Raw genomic sequence first — 17899 nt, forward strand, 5'->3', positions numbered from 1 at the left:
CTTGTCGAATGACCTTGACAGTCAGATGTCACCCCCTCCACAACTATAGCTTACGAGCCTTCGTACGTTGCCAAATTGTCTTTGATAAAATACGAATTTTCGGGGGGTCTTGCAAAAATTTATCTTACAATTTTTCAGGGGACTTTATTTGTAATTTAATCTTGGCATCTTGAGCATCTTGGCATTGAAGTTGCGCGCTGCCAACAGCGGGCTGATTGTTAAAATTGATGAAAAAAAAAAAAGCGACGGACACAGACGACAAAAGAGATATGGAGGCAACCTATTGGTGAAAGCAAGTGGTTACGATGGACAAAGGGGGTAGGCAATTGACTAACTAACGGTAACCCAAATGAGGCCCTATAGTTGGTACATCATTTACCCCTTATTCTTAGTTCATGAGAACCACCCATTTCAACCATCAGGATAGCTCCATACTCCGTATATCTTCTTTGTCTATAGCTCTGTCTATCAATTTCAACACTTTATTGTTAGTTCGTGAGAACCACCCATTTCAACCATCAGGATAACTCCATACTTCGTATATCTTCTTGGTCTACAGTTCTGTCTATCAATTTCATCAGTCAGCCCAAAGGAGTCATATTTCGGTGACAAGGGATCTTGGAATGCGGTGACAAAGACTCTGGTTGTCTTAACAACACAGTCTAGCGTGGGTAACGAGGATTTTTGGAATGATAACACCGTATTTTTTTTTTTTTTCAGTGTGCGTTTTGGAATCTTCCAAATTGAACGGATTTCGAAATGAACTCTTCGGAAGCGCTCCAATAGTGTGATTTGTCGTTTAACTATCCGCCGATTAGCCGCTCTTAATAAGCAATTCACGACAATTATAATTCGTTTGGGAATTTTACGACTTGACGAATGACTCGACTTTAAGAATGGAGATCCGTGAGCTAGTGGTCCGATTCCAAGATCAGTGGACTTGAAAAATGTGAATAGATTAATCCCTATGCGAAATTTTGGTTCTCAGATTTTGAACAAGAACACATGGTGAATCAGAATATTGTGAAGATATTTCAGGGAAGGAATTCTTTGGGCCAAAGGAAGTTTTTTACAACTGTTCACTTGGGGAATCTCAGCACAAAATAAGATGAAATCCAAAACAGATCGAAGATGAAATATTCTCTCGCGGAATTGCAGAAAATCTCTGTTGACAATTGGATCCTCAAAAAAGTCTGATCTTATTTTGTAGGCGCTTTAATGGATCATTAATTTTGGCCTCTTTTAGGCCCGATATCCATCTTTCAAAATCCCTCTTAAACTGAAGTTGCTCTTCATCAAAAAATTAATGCTACAAACTAGGTTGTTTTCTTAAATTATAAGAGGGTTGTCTTTAAGGGTATGCCAGGGTGTCTAAAAGTCCGGTAAGTCCGGAAAGAGTAGGTACTGGTTTTTAAGGGTGGTTCGGAAGTCCTGAAAAAGTGCGGAAATTCCGCAACAAGGCCCGGATTTTTTTTTCATTTTTTTGTCATTTTTGTCGCAATGTCAGCGAGAAATAAAAATTTTTGAAATTTTTCGAATTTGATCTAATGGAGGTACTGAAAAAGCATTGAATCTTTCTGTTGAGGAGGTACTGAATTTCTTGGGAATGTACTGAAAAGTACTGTAAAAGTACTGATTTTTGGCCAGTCTGTTTTAGTAGACACCCTATATGCAGATATTGAGGGAAAAGAATATACTAAAAGAAGTCTTACTTTGACTCCAAAAATTGAGCCCTGAAATCTTGTACTTCATCAGGAGTCACCCTGTATTTTAACTGGAATTGAGCTTAAAAAATGTCATTTACCTCATAACGTTTTTACGTTGGCTCCCACTCGCCCTCTTCTTAACTTCCCCGTTTTTAATATGTCTAAGTGACGACCTTTGCCTTGTTTACACATCAAACGTCACACATGGAAGCTAAAATTAGAATTATCGATTCAATTCCATTTACAAGCCCTCTGATTGGCTAGCCACGGTACGAACCCGGGCCGTCATCGTTGACCCCATGAAAACAGCATCGGACGGTTTTCATGCTCGAAAAAAATATTCTGCACCAGTCTGCCGTGCTAAGGAAGAACGCCGTATGAGCCTTCAGATGTTGCCATATTTCCTTCAATAAGAGACAAATATACCCGGAAAATTGTGAAAATGTTCATACAAAGTTTTCAGAAAATTTTGTTTCCGATTTAATCTAAAATATTTGAAAATTTCATGGAAAACCGTACAAAACTTTCCTCACAAATGCATGTTTTATACAAGGAAATTTGGCTACTCTCTAATGTTCTTACGGCGTTTTTCCTTAGCACGGCAGAGTAGGCACGTAGCGTCGCGCGAGGAAATCCAGAGCGTCTTCATTCTTTCGTGTATGCAGCATGAACATCCATCCAGTAGATAGAGTTGCATTCTAGTTGACATCAGGAGACTGCGCTTCGCGTTTGTCGCACCTGCTATATTGCACGTGGTACATTTTAGAGATGATATCAATCCTCGTATCGCCTAGGGATTTTAAAGTGAGACAAAAACCAAACATCGTGAAGTTCAGCTCACGGTGGGGGTAACGGCTGATCTGTTATTCTCAGAGGTCCTCTTAAAAACGTTTTATGTCAGTGACGTTTTTATTTCGCAACATTCTACCAAAGAGCGCACGAGGGAGTTTTCTATTCTTCCATGCTCAGAAAGAAAGTAGCATGATTCTTTAGATGTTGTCAAATTTCTCACAATAAAACTGTTAATTTTAACAAAAGTCATGAATATTTCTCATTGAAGATGCCATTGCTCTTGGCATCTTTCTCCGCCAGGGAGCTCTCCCCGCAAGAAATCATTCACCACCCGCCCGTCGGGAGCGCGCACCGACGCCTACAAACCTAAAGGGCTACTTCACGCATTGCGCAATGCTTGAAGTATTCCTTTAGGTTTGTAGGCGTCAGTGCGCGTTTCGAGCTGGCAGCGGCAACACGCAGCACGCCGCAGCGTGCCATAAACTTCCCACAATTAATAGGTCAGTGTGTTAAAATGTAGGCAATTTGACATCAAATTCGAAATTAGCGACTCCAAAAAACATCAGTTACGAAACTTTCGTGATCTTTCAGTCATTATCTGACTAATTTCTTCCTATTCTTGAGCATTGGATTATAGTGCGCCGTGGGCGGTTGCGCTCAAAATAAGACGAGGGTCCTCGTAATGGTAACAAGGTAGTTTTTTCCGTGTGGATTTCAAAACGCCTTCGATCTGGAGCTCTAAGTGACCTCTATTGCGGGGGCTGACCCAATAGCCGCGAACTTTTTCGCTTTTCAAGGATAAGCGGTTGCATCAATGCGGTCGCTCCTTCTCTTTTCCCTACTTCCATGGCCTTGGCGTAGGACAGCTCCAGCCAGTGCTCTCTGCCGCTGTTTCCAATGTGTCAACTAAAACAGGCTGGCCAAAAATCAGTATTTTAACAGTACTTTTTTCAGTATATTCTCAAGAAATTCAGTACCTCCTCGACAGAAAAATTCAGTACTTTTTCAGTACCTCCATTTGACGAAATTCGAAAAATTTCAAAAATTTGGATTTCTCGCTGACATTGCGACAAAAATGACAAAAAAAATGAAAAAAATTCCGGGCCTTCTTTCGGAATTTCCGCTCTTTTTCAGTACTTTCAGACCGCCCTTGAAAAATCAGTACTATCTTCGGAAATGCCGGACTTGCAGACACCCTGGCCAGTGGCCACTCTGTCGTGCTAAGGAAGAACGCCATATGAACATTCAAGGGTTGACAAATTTCCCTCGATAAAACATGTATATTTGTCGGCATTCATGGGCATTTTTCCTTGACATTTTCAGATATTTTATATTGAATTGTCATGGTGTCTACTAAAACAAGGGAGTCAAATATCAGTACTTTTACAGTACTTTTTCAGTTAATTCCCAAGAAATTCAGTACTCCTCAACAGCGAAATTCAGTACTTTTTCAGTACCTTCAAATGACAAATTCGAAAAATTGTAGAAATCCGAATTTCTCGCTTAAATTGCGACAAAAATGACGAAAAAAAAAATAAAAAAAAAACTTCCCGACCTTCTTGCGGAATTTCCGCACTTTTTCAGTGCTTCCGGACTGTCCTAAAAAAAAAAAAACAGTACTATTTCCGGACTTTCCGAAAATTCCAGACTTGTAGACACCCTGATTGCGTACAAAATTGTCTGAAAATTTCGGAAAAATCGGGAAAATTTTCCCAATAAATTCGGTTTCTATAGAAGGAAACTTGGCAATGTCTGAAGGCTCATACGACGTTTCCCCTTAGCACGGCAGCACGATTTCAACCCCATCGTAAAAAGGATCCCTTACCAGTAGAAAGCGATCTTGTCCCCGAGCCCGTTTCTGATATTCCTGTCAAATCTTCACAAATTTCCCAGTAAATTCCTTTTTCATAGAGAGAAACTTGGCAACGTCTGAAGGCTCATACGGCGTTTCCCCTTAGCACGATTTCACCCCCGAGGTAAAAAGGATCCCTTACCAGTAGAAAGTGATCTTGTCCCCGAGCCCGTTCCTGATATTCCTATCAAATATTCGCAAATTTCCCAGTTTATAGAGAGAAACTTGGCAACGTCTGAAGGCTCATACAGCGTTTTCCCTTAGCACGATTTCACCCCCAAGGTAAAAAGGATCCCTTACCAGTAGAAGGCGATCTTGTCCCCGAGCCCGTTCCTGATATTCCTGTCGAGGAGGTTGTAGCAGATATTTGTGGAGGCCCCGTCGAGCCACTTGACGAAGACGGGCCCCTTCTTAAGGTCGAAGTTGTAGGAGAAGAACTTCTCGGGGTCGATGGGGGTCTCCCAGTGGAACTGCTTGGCGACCTCCCCCCAGAACTCGCGGGGCTCCTCGATCGATTTGGCGTAGAGCGCTCTGTACTCGCTCAGCGACTTGACGTGGGCCCCGGCCGCGAGCTCCGGGTGCGGCTCGTACACTAACTTCTTACTCATTTCACTGCGAGGCGACACTCACTCGAGGAAGCGGACACGCGGAAAAGCGGATGTGAGGTAAACACTTCGCGGGCCCCCCGTTCGGCGCGTGCGGCCAACCCGTGAGGAGAGCTTTCGGTAACTGGCGGCCAGCGAGGGAAAGCCCGCCGCGCTCGATACGGGCGCTTCCGCGAGCCGCCGCCGGGGGCGCTGTCGACGCGCGCGCGCTCTCGTCGCCGCGGGATTCGAATCGGCTCGCTCTCGATGCCGCGAGATTTGAATTAGCGCGCTTGGATTTCGCGAGCGACAGAGCGCAGGAGAGAATGGAGATGTTGCATGTGTCAGGAATTTGCGATTGGACTATAAATTCTTAGGTAAAAGTTCGCGAGAAACACGATATTGCCACTGGTTTTCTCTGAAATTAACTCCCAAGCTCAAAGAAAGCTCTCAAGTTGAGGCCAAAATGGAGGGGACGTCCCACGCTATCCTGGGGTCCACCTTTCCATCAAGACAAACTCTCCATGCAAAGATAGGGAGTAAAAACATTAGCAGTGATGCCGTGTTTTCAGTTTTAGAGTCCCCAAATAAAGTGGCATTCCTGTCAATAATGTATTTGCTCCCTACCTTTGCATGGAGAGTTTGTCTTGATGTAGAGGTGGACTCCCAGGGTAGCGTGGGATATCCTCTCCATTTTGGCCTCAACTTGAGAGCTTTTTTTGAGCTTGGGAGTTGATTTCAAAAAAAACCAGTGGCACCATCGTGTTTCTCGCGAACTTTTACATATGAATTAATTGTCAAGTCGCAAATTCCTCACACATGCAACATCTTCATTTCATGAGCGCCGCCGCCCGCGGCGCATTATAATCCAAAACTCAAGAATAGGAAGAAATAAGTCGAATAATGACTGAAAGATCACGAAATTTTCGTGACTGATGTCTTTCGGAGTCGTTAATTTCGAATTTGATGTCAAATTGCCTAAATTTTAACACACTGACCTATTAATTGTGGGCAAGTGTATGGCACGCTGCGGCGCGGCGCGCTGCGTGCTGCCGCTGCCAGCTCGAAACGCGCACTAACGCCTACAAACCTAAAGGGATACTTCAAGCATTGCGCAATGCGTGAAGTAGCCCTATAGGTTTGTAAGCGTCGGTGCGCGCTTCGCACTGGCAATATGCCGCGTTTAATATTTTACCGAAAGACATTTGGCAACGTCTGAAGGTTCATACGGCGTTCTTCTGTAGCACAGCCGTATGGATCCTCTTTGCGGAGACTTTCGTGTATTGAAAAATCCGACAGTGCCGCCTCGTTCTTGATTGACACCTAATGAATTATTTCCTCATTGATTTGGCATCGGTGAACAAAAAAGAACAATGTTCCGGCGGGACTCGAACTCAGCGGAAACAATCGTCGAGTTCATTCATTCATGCGAAAAATTAAGCGCGATGATTCAGACGAAATGCGCGCGCCATTCGCAACAATGATCTACACTCTTCAATCGTTGCCACTCTCTCGAAAAATTATGAATTTCGTGGAGTCGGAAAAAATGGGGCTTGAGGAGGTAAAAAATATCGGTAATGAGACTGCAAAAACACATTTCTCGTATGTGACGTTTCAAGATCTCCTCTCCTTTTATATTTGGATTACATTTTGCAATAAGGAACAACTATCTTTCACTCTTCCATAAAAGCGCATATCCACATAGGGAAACCAATGACATGTATGTTGTTTCTGAAATGGACCAAAAATAAAGGTTCCTTATTGCAAAATGCAATTAATTTGATCAAAGGGGAGGACGAACCAACACAGTTGCTTACACAGGGTATCTACACGAAAAAAAAAAAAAAAGAATTGCTGATTCAGCAATTCAATTGCTAAATACAGTGAGTGCAATGTTTCAACGCAGATTTTACAACAAAAAAATGCTACTTTAACCACCCCCGTGGTTAAATTAGTTTACAAAGTGGTTAAAGTAGCATTTTTTGTTGTAAAATCTGCGTTGAAACATTGCACTCACTGTTTTTAGCAATTGACTTGTTGAATCAGCGATTTTTTTATCCGTGTACCACAATTTAATTTCGGATTTTCCCGATCTTTTAAACGACATTTCCTGATTTTTCGCACGGATTGACACTCTTTCGATTTAAAAAATCAACAAATTAAATGAATCAAACCAAATGTTTGAAAAATACTCGAGTTTCTTGATCCATGACCGATTTTCCTGATCACGCCGAATTTCCTGATATTTTCCAGGTTATTCCGGTTTTAACTGACGGTACGCGCTGTTGAAATTTTTACAGAATATAACTCGCACGGAGAGGAAAAATTGGAGGCATTTGCAAAGAATGAAATCGAGTATTTTTCAATTTAGAAAATAATAATAAATAGTGACAAGAAGTCTGCAGCATCGTAAACTGCGCTACACGATTTTCCAGTTTCACGGTCGAGTATGCGTTAGTTGGAGCACACTGTACTAGGAATATAGGTAAGTGTGAACTTAAATGTTGCCGGGAGAGGCCTGGAGATTCCCAGCCAGTATATCAACTTTAACTCAGACCTTAACTTTAAACTTCAGAAGCGCACACACACTCTCATATACCTACTGCATAGACACTGTAATCACTCACACCTTTCACAGCCACGAATCGATACAAATCAATAGGAAAATCACAAAAGCACGTAACTCGGTTAGCAGTGTTGCCAAGCTCCCGACACATTTCAATTTTCTAAAACGGGCCTTATCGTCATTTTTGCACACAATGTCATTTGCTTTTCTTCCCGTATCATCGAAAAAAAAATCACTCCACTGAGGATGTTTCCAACGTGGACTAAATGGACAGAGTATAACCAAAACACACCGAGTTTGCACTGGGAGAATGTTGAGGGTAGTTTTGTAGTCAAATAATCGTAAACCAATCAAAAATTCAAATTGGAGAAAAAATACTTTGAGCGTGAAAATATAGCGGTGCCGAGGCGTAAATGATAGATCATCGATAAACCCCATTTGAAGCTATGATAAAGAATAGATTATTAATGTGTTCGTTGCAAACACCCTGTTAATTATAGAGCCAAGCACAGTGCTGGCAGCGCTAACAGCGTACTGGCGTCTGCAAGACTGCGTGGATACTTCACGCATTGCTCATATGCACCGTGATGTACGCGCAATGCGTGAAGTATCCTCCGTGGTGTACGCGCAATGCATGAAGTATTCTTGCAGTCTTGTAGGCGCTAACATGCGTTCCGTGCTGGTCGCGCTGGGCTCGGCTCTAATCTTCGAACTCGCGGAGTCAGCATTTGTCACTCATGATTATGAAATTTTTGGACACTCTGCATGGATTATTTTGGTTTAAAAAGATGAAAAAAATTCAAATTCCATAGGTTTAGATAGCAAATTACTTGATCTTTCGCAAAGCACGCCACGCCACTGAAATATACTTAAACATCGTTCGTATCGTTGAATACTACGGAGGAGTACAACTTCACTTCAACCCCCTTTTTCTCGGTTCAAACTCTTCATGCGACTTAGTGCGTTTTTTATGAAAATCGATGGGTAAAAGAGGTCATTTTTTCCATGACCTACCATAACTTACGTTACTCTGGCTTCCCTATATTTTCCAAGAACATGTCGAACCTTTTCCTTCCACTCGAATCCTAGAAGAGCGAAGATTCGCGGGGTCGTCGGTGGCGATTCTGGAGAGTTGGCAACACTGTTTTTCCTCCAGTTAAACGTACGCAAAACAATCGATTCTTGATGTGGGCTGCTTGCCTAACCTAATATCGATATTTTCTATGGGTTTAAACGGAGGAGAAACAGTGTTGCCAACCATTGGCGGATCCAGCAAATCGGCAACAATGTTTTCCTCAATTTAAACCTATGGAAATGTATCGATTGTTGGAGGGGCCAGATGCCCCGACAAGAATCGATTATTTAACATATATTTAAATGGAGGAAATCCGGTGTTGCCCAATTGCTGGATCCGCCTCGGTTGCCAACTTACAAAATCGCCACTGTGGATCATTGAAATCGGGGCACAGCGCGCCGAGACAGAGCTCCTGATTACCAAGATTGGGTAAATTGTTCAAAAACAGCGTATTTACACGGTGTTTCCACGGGAGTTGTGAGGTTCTTGCTTGGCACGACAGTATGCTCCCACGCTAGAGCACAACGCCGCACAGTGGATCGAGTCAATTAGAGCGGTCGGACATCAAATTTTTGACAAAATCTCCAAATGTCGATGTTTATTTTGTCACATTTTAAATTTTAAAGGGTGCTCCTAGAAGAAAATTTTACAAGAAAACCAATGAAACCACTTTTAGAACCGCAAAGTTTTGTATAAACGCGGAATTATAAGCGATTAAAGTTTCCGCAGTTCGTCTGACCTCTCCTATTGACTCGATCCACTGTGCGTCGTGTACACGTACAAATGTTGCTAAGTTTTCCCCGATTAAATATTCATTTATTTGGAAAGATATGGATATTTTTCTTCGAAAATATCAGGGAAGCTCGACGAAATTGTGAACAAAATTCTCCGTAGAATTCGAAGGGAGATATTGAAAAGTTTTCCGGGAAATTTGTATTTTATCGAGGGTAATTTGGTGAAGTCCGATGGCCCATACGATGTTCTCCCTTAGCACCGCGGCAGAGTTCCAGTTACTTCCTGTTCTGGACGGTGACACGTAAGCTTAGACCATTGTCACTTTGTGGCTCCTCAAAGCCCCCCCCCCCCCCCTCCCCCTATGGTTCCCACTGATTCGAGCTTGAGACTCATCATTCATAACTCGAATCCTTCCCGCCTATACTATACCGTGATACTGGTCCGCTTACATTTTCTAAACCGTTTTAGCCTGAAATTTCCTTTGTTTTCCATGAAATTCCGAATGATAATGACGAACGAAAGAGAACATTTGGAACGCCGCAATATTGTAACGTATTATTAACGCAATTTATCCGAGAAACTTTTCGTGACATCATAAGTGCTGATGAAGAGTTGAAGATGACTAGCATGCAACGCTAAAGGCATAGCCTCCTTGACAGAGAATGGGAGTATGATTGGTTGCCTACAGTTGAGCGGAAGGCGAATCAATCGGCATGCTTCGCTCTTTTGGCGGAAGCCGGAAGCCCACTTTGACGAATAATAATTGGAGGATAAGGATGAGGAATTAGACTTAGCGGGTTGATTGACTTCGTAAGTCGCAAAATTTATGGTTTTTTATGTTTATTTTATGGTCTTATAGTTCAGGCCAGTAGATCAGCAAAACATAAAAAGATTTGTCCAAAGGTGTGATGATAAAGAATTTTGTGAAATAATTCATTAAGAGTGAAGAATCCTTATTAAGTCTTTCAAAAAGGTTTAAGTCCTAGAGCAAATGAGATAAAAAGAGCCAACTGGTTCAAGTCATCAATGTTTATTTTGGTAAAAACCATCAGCAGTCTACATACATACTTAACTGTAAAAAATTTGACAGCGACCCTGTATCAGTTTGATGAAATTATTAGTAGGGAGGGCTGCTTGCTTTTGGTTGCTTCCAAAATGCAATATTTTCAATGATTACTTTAGAGAATCGTGATCAAATCAAGGCATTTTGATTTCGTTTTAATTAGTCATTTTATAAGGAATGAAATGAAGGATAAACGATTTATTTTGACCAAACAGAGAGAGAGAACCTGAGGATTTTTTTAAAAGCCTAGATTTTTTTATTTTTTATTTATTCTTCGACTTTCAATGCAAATTTGATGGCTAATTAAAGTCTGCATAACATATCAAGTATAATGGAGTGAAGAAAAATTATTATTTTTCACTTTGATGTAAGTAGTTGCATATGGACTTTGAACAGTAACATCCTTAATTACGAGAGCATAGCATTTATGGAAGAAGCTTGAAATAATTCTCAATTCGTAAAGTTACCTTTACTTGGGTATTAATGTTCTCTACACCGGTAAAAGTTCCTCAAATATGAAGACACACACATGCATAAATTAATTTTATTCGAATGGAAAGAATAGTGCGAAAAAATTTCTTTTTTTAAAAAAAAGTGTTAAAGTAGAAATATTTGTCATTCTGACAAAAGGGAAGTTCTAGTGAGATTCCAAAAAAAAAATTTAAATGCATCATAAAATGCTATGAACATAGAACTTTAAGGCATTATAACTTATATTCAACCCCTTAAAAAGCAGTGATAATGTTATGAGATAACTTCTTAAAAAGTCTGGTATTTTAAACCTGGCGATGACCTGTTCCCCCTAGATGACCTCTGGGAGGACCAAGTATATCTGTAGGGACAAAAACAAAGATCCCATTAAGAATCACTCCTAAAATTGAACTGCTAAAATGCCATTGCTATGAGCTCAAAGATGAATACTCTTTTAGTTTCTGATAAGACAAAACTTTAGAATAACTTAAGTTATTCGATGAGGCGTGATACAGAACATAAAAAATCGAGTATTTGTTCGAGTCAGAAAGTAATAGTAAATTAAAGAGTAACTATTGTGACAAATAAAGGCTTTAATTGCAAAAGCACTAGCTACATAAATATTAAAAAGTAATGAGAAAACAAAAACAGATACGTGCACTGATTTGGTCTATGACAAAGCTGCAAGATAGAAAAGACAAGAGGATAGAATAGACCAACACCAAATTTCACTTAGAAAAAAGTTTGTCTCCTATTCTATCTTAATGTGGCAAATCGTATGAGATGCATTCAGATGCATAAAATCATGAGAGCAGAAACAAGGTTAAAATACACGAAATTATTCGAGACGTTTACAAAACGAGGAAAAAGCAAAAACAAGACTAAAATACGTCCAAATAATTCAGGACATTATTTGGACGTATTGCCATGCTCATCGATGCTCAGTTTCTTGCATTTTTTGAGGTTTGTTGTATTTTCGGATTATTTGTTTACTGCTGTCATCAGTGCTGTCTTGGAGCTCTGGCAGGATCACTATCAGTGGCGGTTGGGTGTCGTAGAGCGCACAGAAGCGCTATAAGAGTGACTTGTTAGTTATTTAGTATCAGTGCTGTCTTTCATACCATCACAAAGTAAAGCCATGTTAGTTTCTTTTGATATTGATTTATTTTTAATTTCTTGTACTTTACTGGTTTAAGCGGTTGATAATGGTGTCATAAGACACCAAAACGTCTCAAATAATTGTATGTATTTTAGCCTCGTTTCCACTGTTTCCTTGTTTTTGTTCTACTGTTTTCGTTTTCGGCTGCCTGTGTATGTCTTTTGTCTACTAAAATCATGAGAATGTATATTGATGGAAAGGGCTGTCATAATTTGTAATTGTGAACATACAAAATTGATTAGAGGATATATCAGCACTACTCCTCTTTTATAGCTTTCTTTTTTTAATGAAGAAATATTAGGACTGCATTTTGCAATGAGAAATTACTATTTATAGCTTTCACATAAAATACCTATCTACCCAGTTGTTTCTGGTAAAAAAGTAGTTCCTGATTGTAAAATGTGGTCCATTTTTTTTTACAAATAAGTACTTATAGCAAGGCTTGTAGTGTTTTTTTCTTCATTAAATTCATGAATTAAAGTTGAAAATAAATTCCACTAAATCTCTGAGATTTCACAATAGGAAGCAAACTTTTAAATGGATAGATGCTTAGAAGAGATCAAGAGCCGCTCATAGATAATGAATCAGATAATTCTATTTTGTTTTTACCTTGCAACAACTGATGAGATTATGCTGACTTCCGTTAATGTGAATCAGTATTATTCTTCAAAAACTCTTCATACTGATTTTCCTCCATTAACTTAGACAGTTCTTCTGGATTACTCAATTCTAATTTAAACAGCCAAGCTGCAAACAAAAAAACAAAACAAAAATTGTTCATTCGTGCAAAATTAGCGATACAAAGAGATAAAAATTAAAACACATTAGGTACGTATAATATCAAGGAGACTTCATGCTATATTCAGTCCATTCCATTACATTGCTTTGATAGTATTAATAAAGTAGATGTAGGATAGGATATATTTTTCACTTCTTCAGTGATTTACAAAGCTGCTAAAAATTATTTGCAGCCACTGATAACAAGTTTAAATCCATTTTGTTCCGTAGCTCTTACACGTAGGTAGGATAAAATGTTGATAACATTTTTTGTTGAAGATGTGGAACAATTTCTAAGTGTTTGTTTGACCCAAGTCTAAGCAAAGGAAACACATGGGCAAATTAAGAAAACACATCTTGTTTTGGGATGTTGGAAACTTCCTGTTTTATTTTGTTCTTGAATTGAAATACACGTTGACTATTAAAAAATTCTGTGATTTCTTTTTCCTGCTAAAAAAATATTTTGTGAAAATGTCAAGCAAAAAAGTAGAGTTTTTTACTTGGAGAAAATAAAATAAGAGCAGAAATTTTGAAACACTATAAACAAGATACGTGTTTCCAATCATGTGTACGGGCATTCATATGAATCTTCTCAATTATTCTGTTCGATTGAAGATTGTTTCGATATTCTGCATAAAAAAGCATGAGGTGAGAGAGAAACACTAGATTAACCTTTATCATAGCAGGATTGATTGATGAGAGCTGGAGTTTCTTCTACTTCAGTATTTTTCTCGGTGACTTTCCCCGAAACTGGGCTGTAAATTTCACTGGCTGCTTTTACACTCTCTAGAGCTCCACACTCCTCTGTAGAAGAAATATATGGCATTAATTATGATGAAGAGACGATAATTGAATAGACATGCTAGGATATGGCAGTAGCCTTATTTGAATCAAGATAAAAAGAATCTCAACTATTTTGCATGGACAGAACAGTGTGTAAGCACTTTTTTTCACAATTTCATTCTCTGAAATGAATATAGTGGAACAACAAAACTTGGACTTTTCTAACACTAGTGCCCAAAATGAAAGAACATGTCTTCAGAAGTGAAGATAATATTTGATGGGATGAATAATGCTAAGCTGTCAAAAATATGCTCAGAATTTTCACTACGACTCTCTGATGACTCGAATTGGTCAATTACTGGGCATCACAGCCAAATGGAAACAGTTTGAAAAATAGTAAAATTTGTTCTCACCTTCCTGTTTCACTATATCTCCAACATTTGGTAACTGGACATACACTACGTCTCCTAACGACTCCTGAAAGAGGGAGAAAAAAATGAAACAATAGAAAGTTATTCAATATAATGACTTTCAACTTAGGTGGTGTCTTTTTTAAAGATAAGTATACTTTGTGTCATGAAAATGATTATTTCAGAGGTATCAAATGGCAATGTCAATTTTTTTCTATTTTTGTAGGTACTTAATGGATGCAATCTTATGTTTCAAGCTGCAGGGATGCCAACATGGCTGGGGGAACCACAATTTTCTACTAGATAACTAAATTAAATAGATTTTAAAGTTTCACTCGTGAGGAGTTAAACTAAAAGGATTTTAAACCTAGCAAAATCATCAAGCGTTTTGAAACATAGAGAGAGCACTTCATAATGGGTACAAAAAATGGAAGAATTAAAACCTTGGATAATTTTTACTGGGCAAGGTCGGAAAATCATACATAATTTTAGCCTGTAAGTTTCCTCATACACTTGAAAAAGGAAATTTTCAACAGACCGTCAAAAACAAAAATCAGCACGCCCAACTTCAGTTTCAGCAATTCTTTTTTAATATTCAGCACATTTTCCTGATTATTTCTCCCTCTAAAAAATTGGAAGGGGAAGAACACTTGCCATCAAAAAGCTTCTTCACGAGCTCATGAGCTTTCTCATGCTCTGTGCAAGTTAGGACTAATGTCATCCAGTATTCCCATCCCTGCTTTTTTGAAAGCCAAATCTTGTTTTCATTTCGTCGAATTAAGTAATTTTTTTTTCCCACATTGCATAACGGATTTGTAAATTTTATGTAGTAGAGAGTGGCTATCATAAATTTAATGTGCTAAGAAAACAGTTAAAAATTCAGAAGTATTTCAATCTACCAAATGCAGTGTGCGATTCCAGAATCGATTTCATTGTCACACTAGTCAGAGTCAAGTGATGTAAACACTATAGAGAAACAACGGGCAGAGAAAAATTAAACCATGAGCATGCTGAGAAACTTCCTACACGTTCCTAATGTACGTTTATCTCTACTAAAACCCATTTCATGTTCTCGGTTGAACAAACCTCTGCATGAAACCATTAAACCAAAAATTTTTAAAATGAGAGAGAGAGAGACACGACATTGCCAATATTAAGTATCACCAAAAACATATAGACTAAATGAAATATTAACACTGTGATGTGCTGAAAGATCCTAGAGTCTCTGGAGGAAAAAAAGATAGTATATTCTGTGATTGGTATGATGAAACACAAAATTCGAAAAGGCGGGATAAAGAATGGTGGTCGCATTTCGTACGCCTCTGTTGACCGTCACACTGGTATCAGGGTACATGGGCTGGCGCCGAAGGGAGCCGAGAGGTCCGACTCAAAACCTTGGCGATTGCTTGGCATACACCCGAACCCTTCCTGACTCACGCAAACTGCTCATAAACATGGCAGCCAAAATCGAAATGCGACCACCATTCTTTATCCGCCTTGGAAAAAATTACTGTCTCTCTAAAATGAACTAATGTGTCTCAACGTAACTGTTTGTAGTAACCTGGTTCAGTTAAATTGATGGCACATCTATTCGGTGTAAATAGCTACAGTGAGTTTTGAAAAATCATCTTCCACCAGAGTTGGATGTTATCCAATTGCTGTAACTCAAAAATCTGTGTATAATTGCGACTAAGTAAACCTGTGTACTTGAAAATTTTGTACTTGAACAAAAAAAATGAGGCTGAAAAACAGAATGTGGTGGATTATGCAGCCTCAATCGTGGTCGAGGTAAAAAGTCTTACTTAAATTTGAGGCAGTTGTTGAGAACCTCAAATTTCTTGATTCAATTATTTGACTAGGAACGGTGAGACTTAGTCGTCGGGATAATATCACTTTTGAAAACCGAGAAACAACTGAAGAAACCATGTTTGAAGTTTTGAAAACTAAAAATCACAGCAAAAATTTAGCGAAATTTAAAATAACATGCTAAAAACACGATAAAACGAACCTTCTGAGTGAAGAAACACTAGGAATAATCCTTGGATTAGATAAACTCTAACCTCTACCCCACATGGAGTTTTATCATGTGTGCCGTAACAGTTGATAACTTCGATAAGACCAGCCACAATCAAAAATATTTGTTTCAGAGGCAATTTAATTTACGGACGCGACTGATTGAGCAAGGAATACACGACACAGTTTCTTCGTGAACGTGATGATTAGAGAAATTCAAAGTCAACGCAACTTAGTGGCAGAAAATGAAAATGAGAAACCTGCGAAATCGGACGGAAATCGAGAACCACGCGTTACTGTTTACTTTTAACTCTCTTATCACCAAACAGAGTCAGCGCTACCTAGCGAGTGTTGAATGAATTTACGTCCAATTGAAGTTCCAAAGGGAGCTAACAGGGTGCACTCCACAGAAAGAGTCCCTTTATACCCAGAGTAACGACAACTCGATTATCAGCTGACTGGCAGCCGACCTTGGCTGGCCATGGAGGCCGAAACTAGTGCACTCAAACGAACGATATTGAGGGATAAGGATCAGGAATCCTGCGATGTCTGTCACACAAAAACAACAACATCAACAAATTGATCAATTAAAACGAAAATTAGATTGGTTTGTGAATAATTTCTTAATCTATTTTCATTTTAGACCGATGGAAATAACAATTTACTCTTGATAAACCACAATTAGGTAATATTTTCATTATTCTTGTTCACATTCGAGGTACCGCCATCTTGGTGCACTAGTTTCGGCCTCCATGAGCGAGAACCAATCAGAATTGGATTTTTTTTTAGGCCACTTTCAGCCCAGTCCTGGCCCAACCAAAAGTGAGCTGTCGTAACTCTGGGTATAAAGGGACTCTAACAGAAGGCAGCATTTTTAAACTGACGGACTTATCAACTGCAATAATACTTTTTCTTGACCATCTATCCAATCATCTATCTTGATTTCCATTCATGAAGTTTTTTGTCGGAGAAGTTTCAGCACTCAATAAAATGTTTGCAATCTCAAGCAGATGATCCGTTCTGGCGTAAACCCCCCCCCCCCCCCTCCCCCACCACCACATCATGCTTATTTAAATTAAAATTATGCAAGTAAGTATGCTCGTGAAATGTGACATGCTGATGGCTAAAGTGCGAAACCTCGTAAATCCATTTGCTACTTTGCAGACTTCCTGCTATACATTGTTGCTTCCTTGGAAAACAAGTCAGCGCAATTTTTCGGAAACTGCTTTGATTTTTCTTCTCAGTTGGCAGAATATTCTTTAGGACTTTCCAGATGTAAAGTATGTTTTTAAAAAATAAAATAGGAGCGGAAATTTCGAAACACAACAATTAAGATTAATGGTTCCGCCCTTGGCTAGCGATATGGATCCTTGAACGAATTTGCATACAAAATTTATTGATTCCGAACACAGCTTGCTGTGAAACATGAAATTCTGACAACCGTATATGGAAGAAAAAAAGACGAAAATAATTCATAGTAAGCCAGATAGTTCACTTAAAATTGTAGTTTACTATTATTTTATTACCCCATATATATTTAAACAAAATAGGCACTAAAAAACTTACAACGTCGGGAATTGAGAGCTGCTTTTTTTACCTCACCTTCCGTGATAAGAAAATTTGTAACGGCGAAGGTGCTAGAAAATTAATATCAGTGGCACTCGTGATCTCCTGCCGTTAAGTCGAAGCGCCACTTTTGAAGGCGCTCTGAGCAACTATTCTATCACGGAAGTATTGCACGGTATCAGACAAAAATTAAGGCGCTTCAGAGGAGGGAAGTTCTCTCGGAAAGGTACGAAATTATCTTTCCTTTAAAAGGTACTTTGAATTTTGAAAGGATTGAATCGGTTCTGGCACGTTGATTTTTTAACGGGATCGATTCTTCAATTTGCGACGTTGCAAGTTTTTCTCTG

General features: G+C 39.2%; 2 protein-coding genes across 4 annotated transcripts in view; both read right to left on the minus strand.

Annotated features, from left to right (window-relative positions):
• AcCoAS (acetyl coenzyme A synthase) overlaps positions 1 to 12750 on the minus strand; it is a 73812-nt gene extending 61062 nt beyond the window's left edge. The window contains exon 1 of one of the 3 annotated variants that reach the window (XM_072305257.1): positions 12613 to 12750. Coding sequence is in view for 1 of the 3 variants with exons in the window: in XM_019062261.2 (XP_018917806.2) it covers positions 4651 to 4958 (308 nt within the window). In the remaining 2 variants the exon portion in view is untranslated. Of the gene's footprint in view, positions 1 to 4323; positions 4382 to 4650; positions 5095 to 12612 lie in introns of those variants that run through there. The other 2 variants (XM_019062261.2, XM_072305256.1) reach the window with 2 other exon arrangements.
• On the minus strand, positions 10325 to 16935 carry ppl (glycine cleavage system H protein, mitochondrial). The gene is made up of 6 exons (XM_072305356.1): positions 16894 to 16935; positions 14976 to 14995; positions 13977 to 14041; positions 13453 to 13584; positions 12613 to 12750; positions 10325 to 11205 (listed from the first exon to the last, which is right to left on the minus strand). The coding sequence occupies exons 1-5, from the start codon at positions 16933 to 16935 to the stop codon at positions 12647 to 12649; spliced, it is 363 nt and encodes a 120-aa protein (XP_072161457.1). The 3' UTR covers positions 10325 to 11205; positions 12613 to 12646.
• Positions 16936 to 17899: the final 964 nt, after the last annotated feature.

This window comes from Bemisia tabaci, chromosome 10 (genome assembly GCF_918797505.1).
Source record: "Bemisia tabaci chromosome 10, PGI_BMITA_v3".
Lineage (NCBI taxonomy): Eukaryota > Metazoa > Arthropoda > Insecta > Hemiptera > Aleyrodidae > Bemisia > Bemisia tabaci.

Excerpts from the sequence above, each read along its gene's own strand:
- ppl (XM_072305356.1), bottom strand. The coding sequence starts at position 16,935 with ATGGAAATCAAGATAGATGATTGGATAGATGGTCAAGAAAAA. Across the intron at positions 14,042-14,975 it reads GAAGTTTCTCAGCATGCTCA|GGAGTCGTTAGGAGACGTAG; the intron begins TGGTTTAATTTT and ends CTCCCTCTTTCA. Across the intron at positions 13,585-13,976 it reads AGATATAGTGAAACAGGAAG|AGGAGTGTGGAGCTCTAGAG; the intron begins GTGAGAACAAAT and ends TTTCTTCTACAG.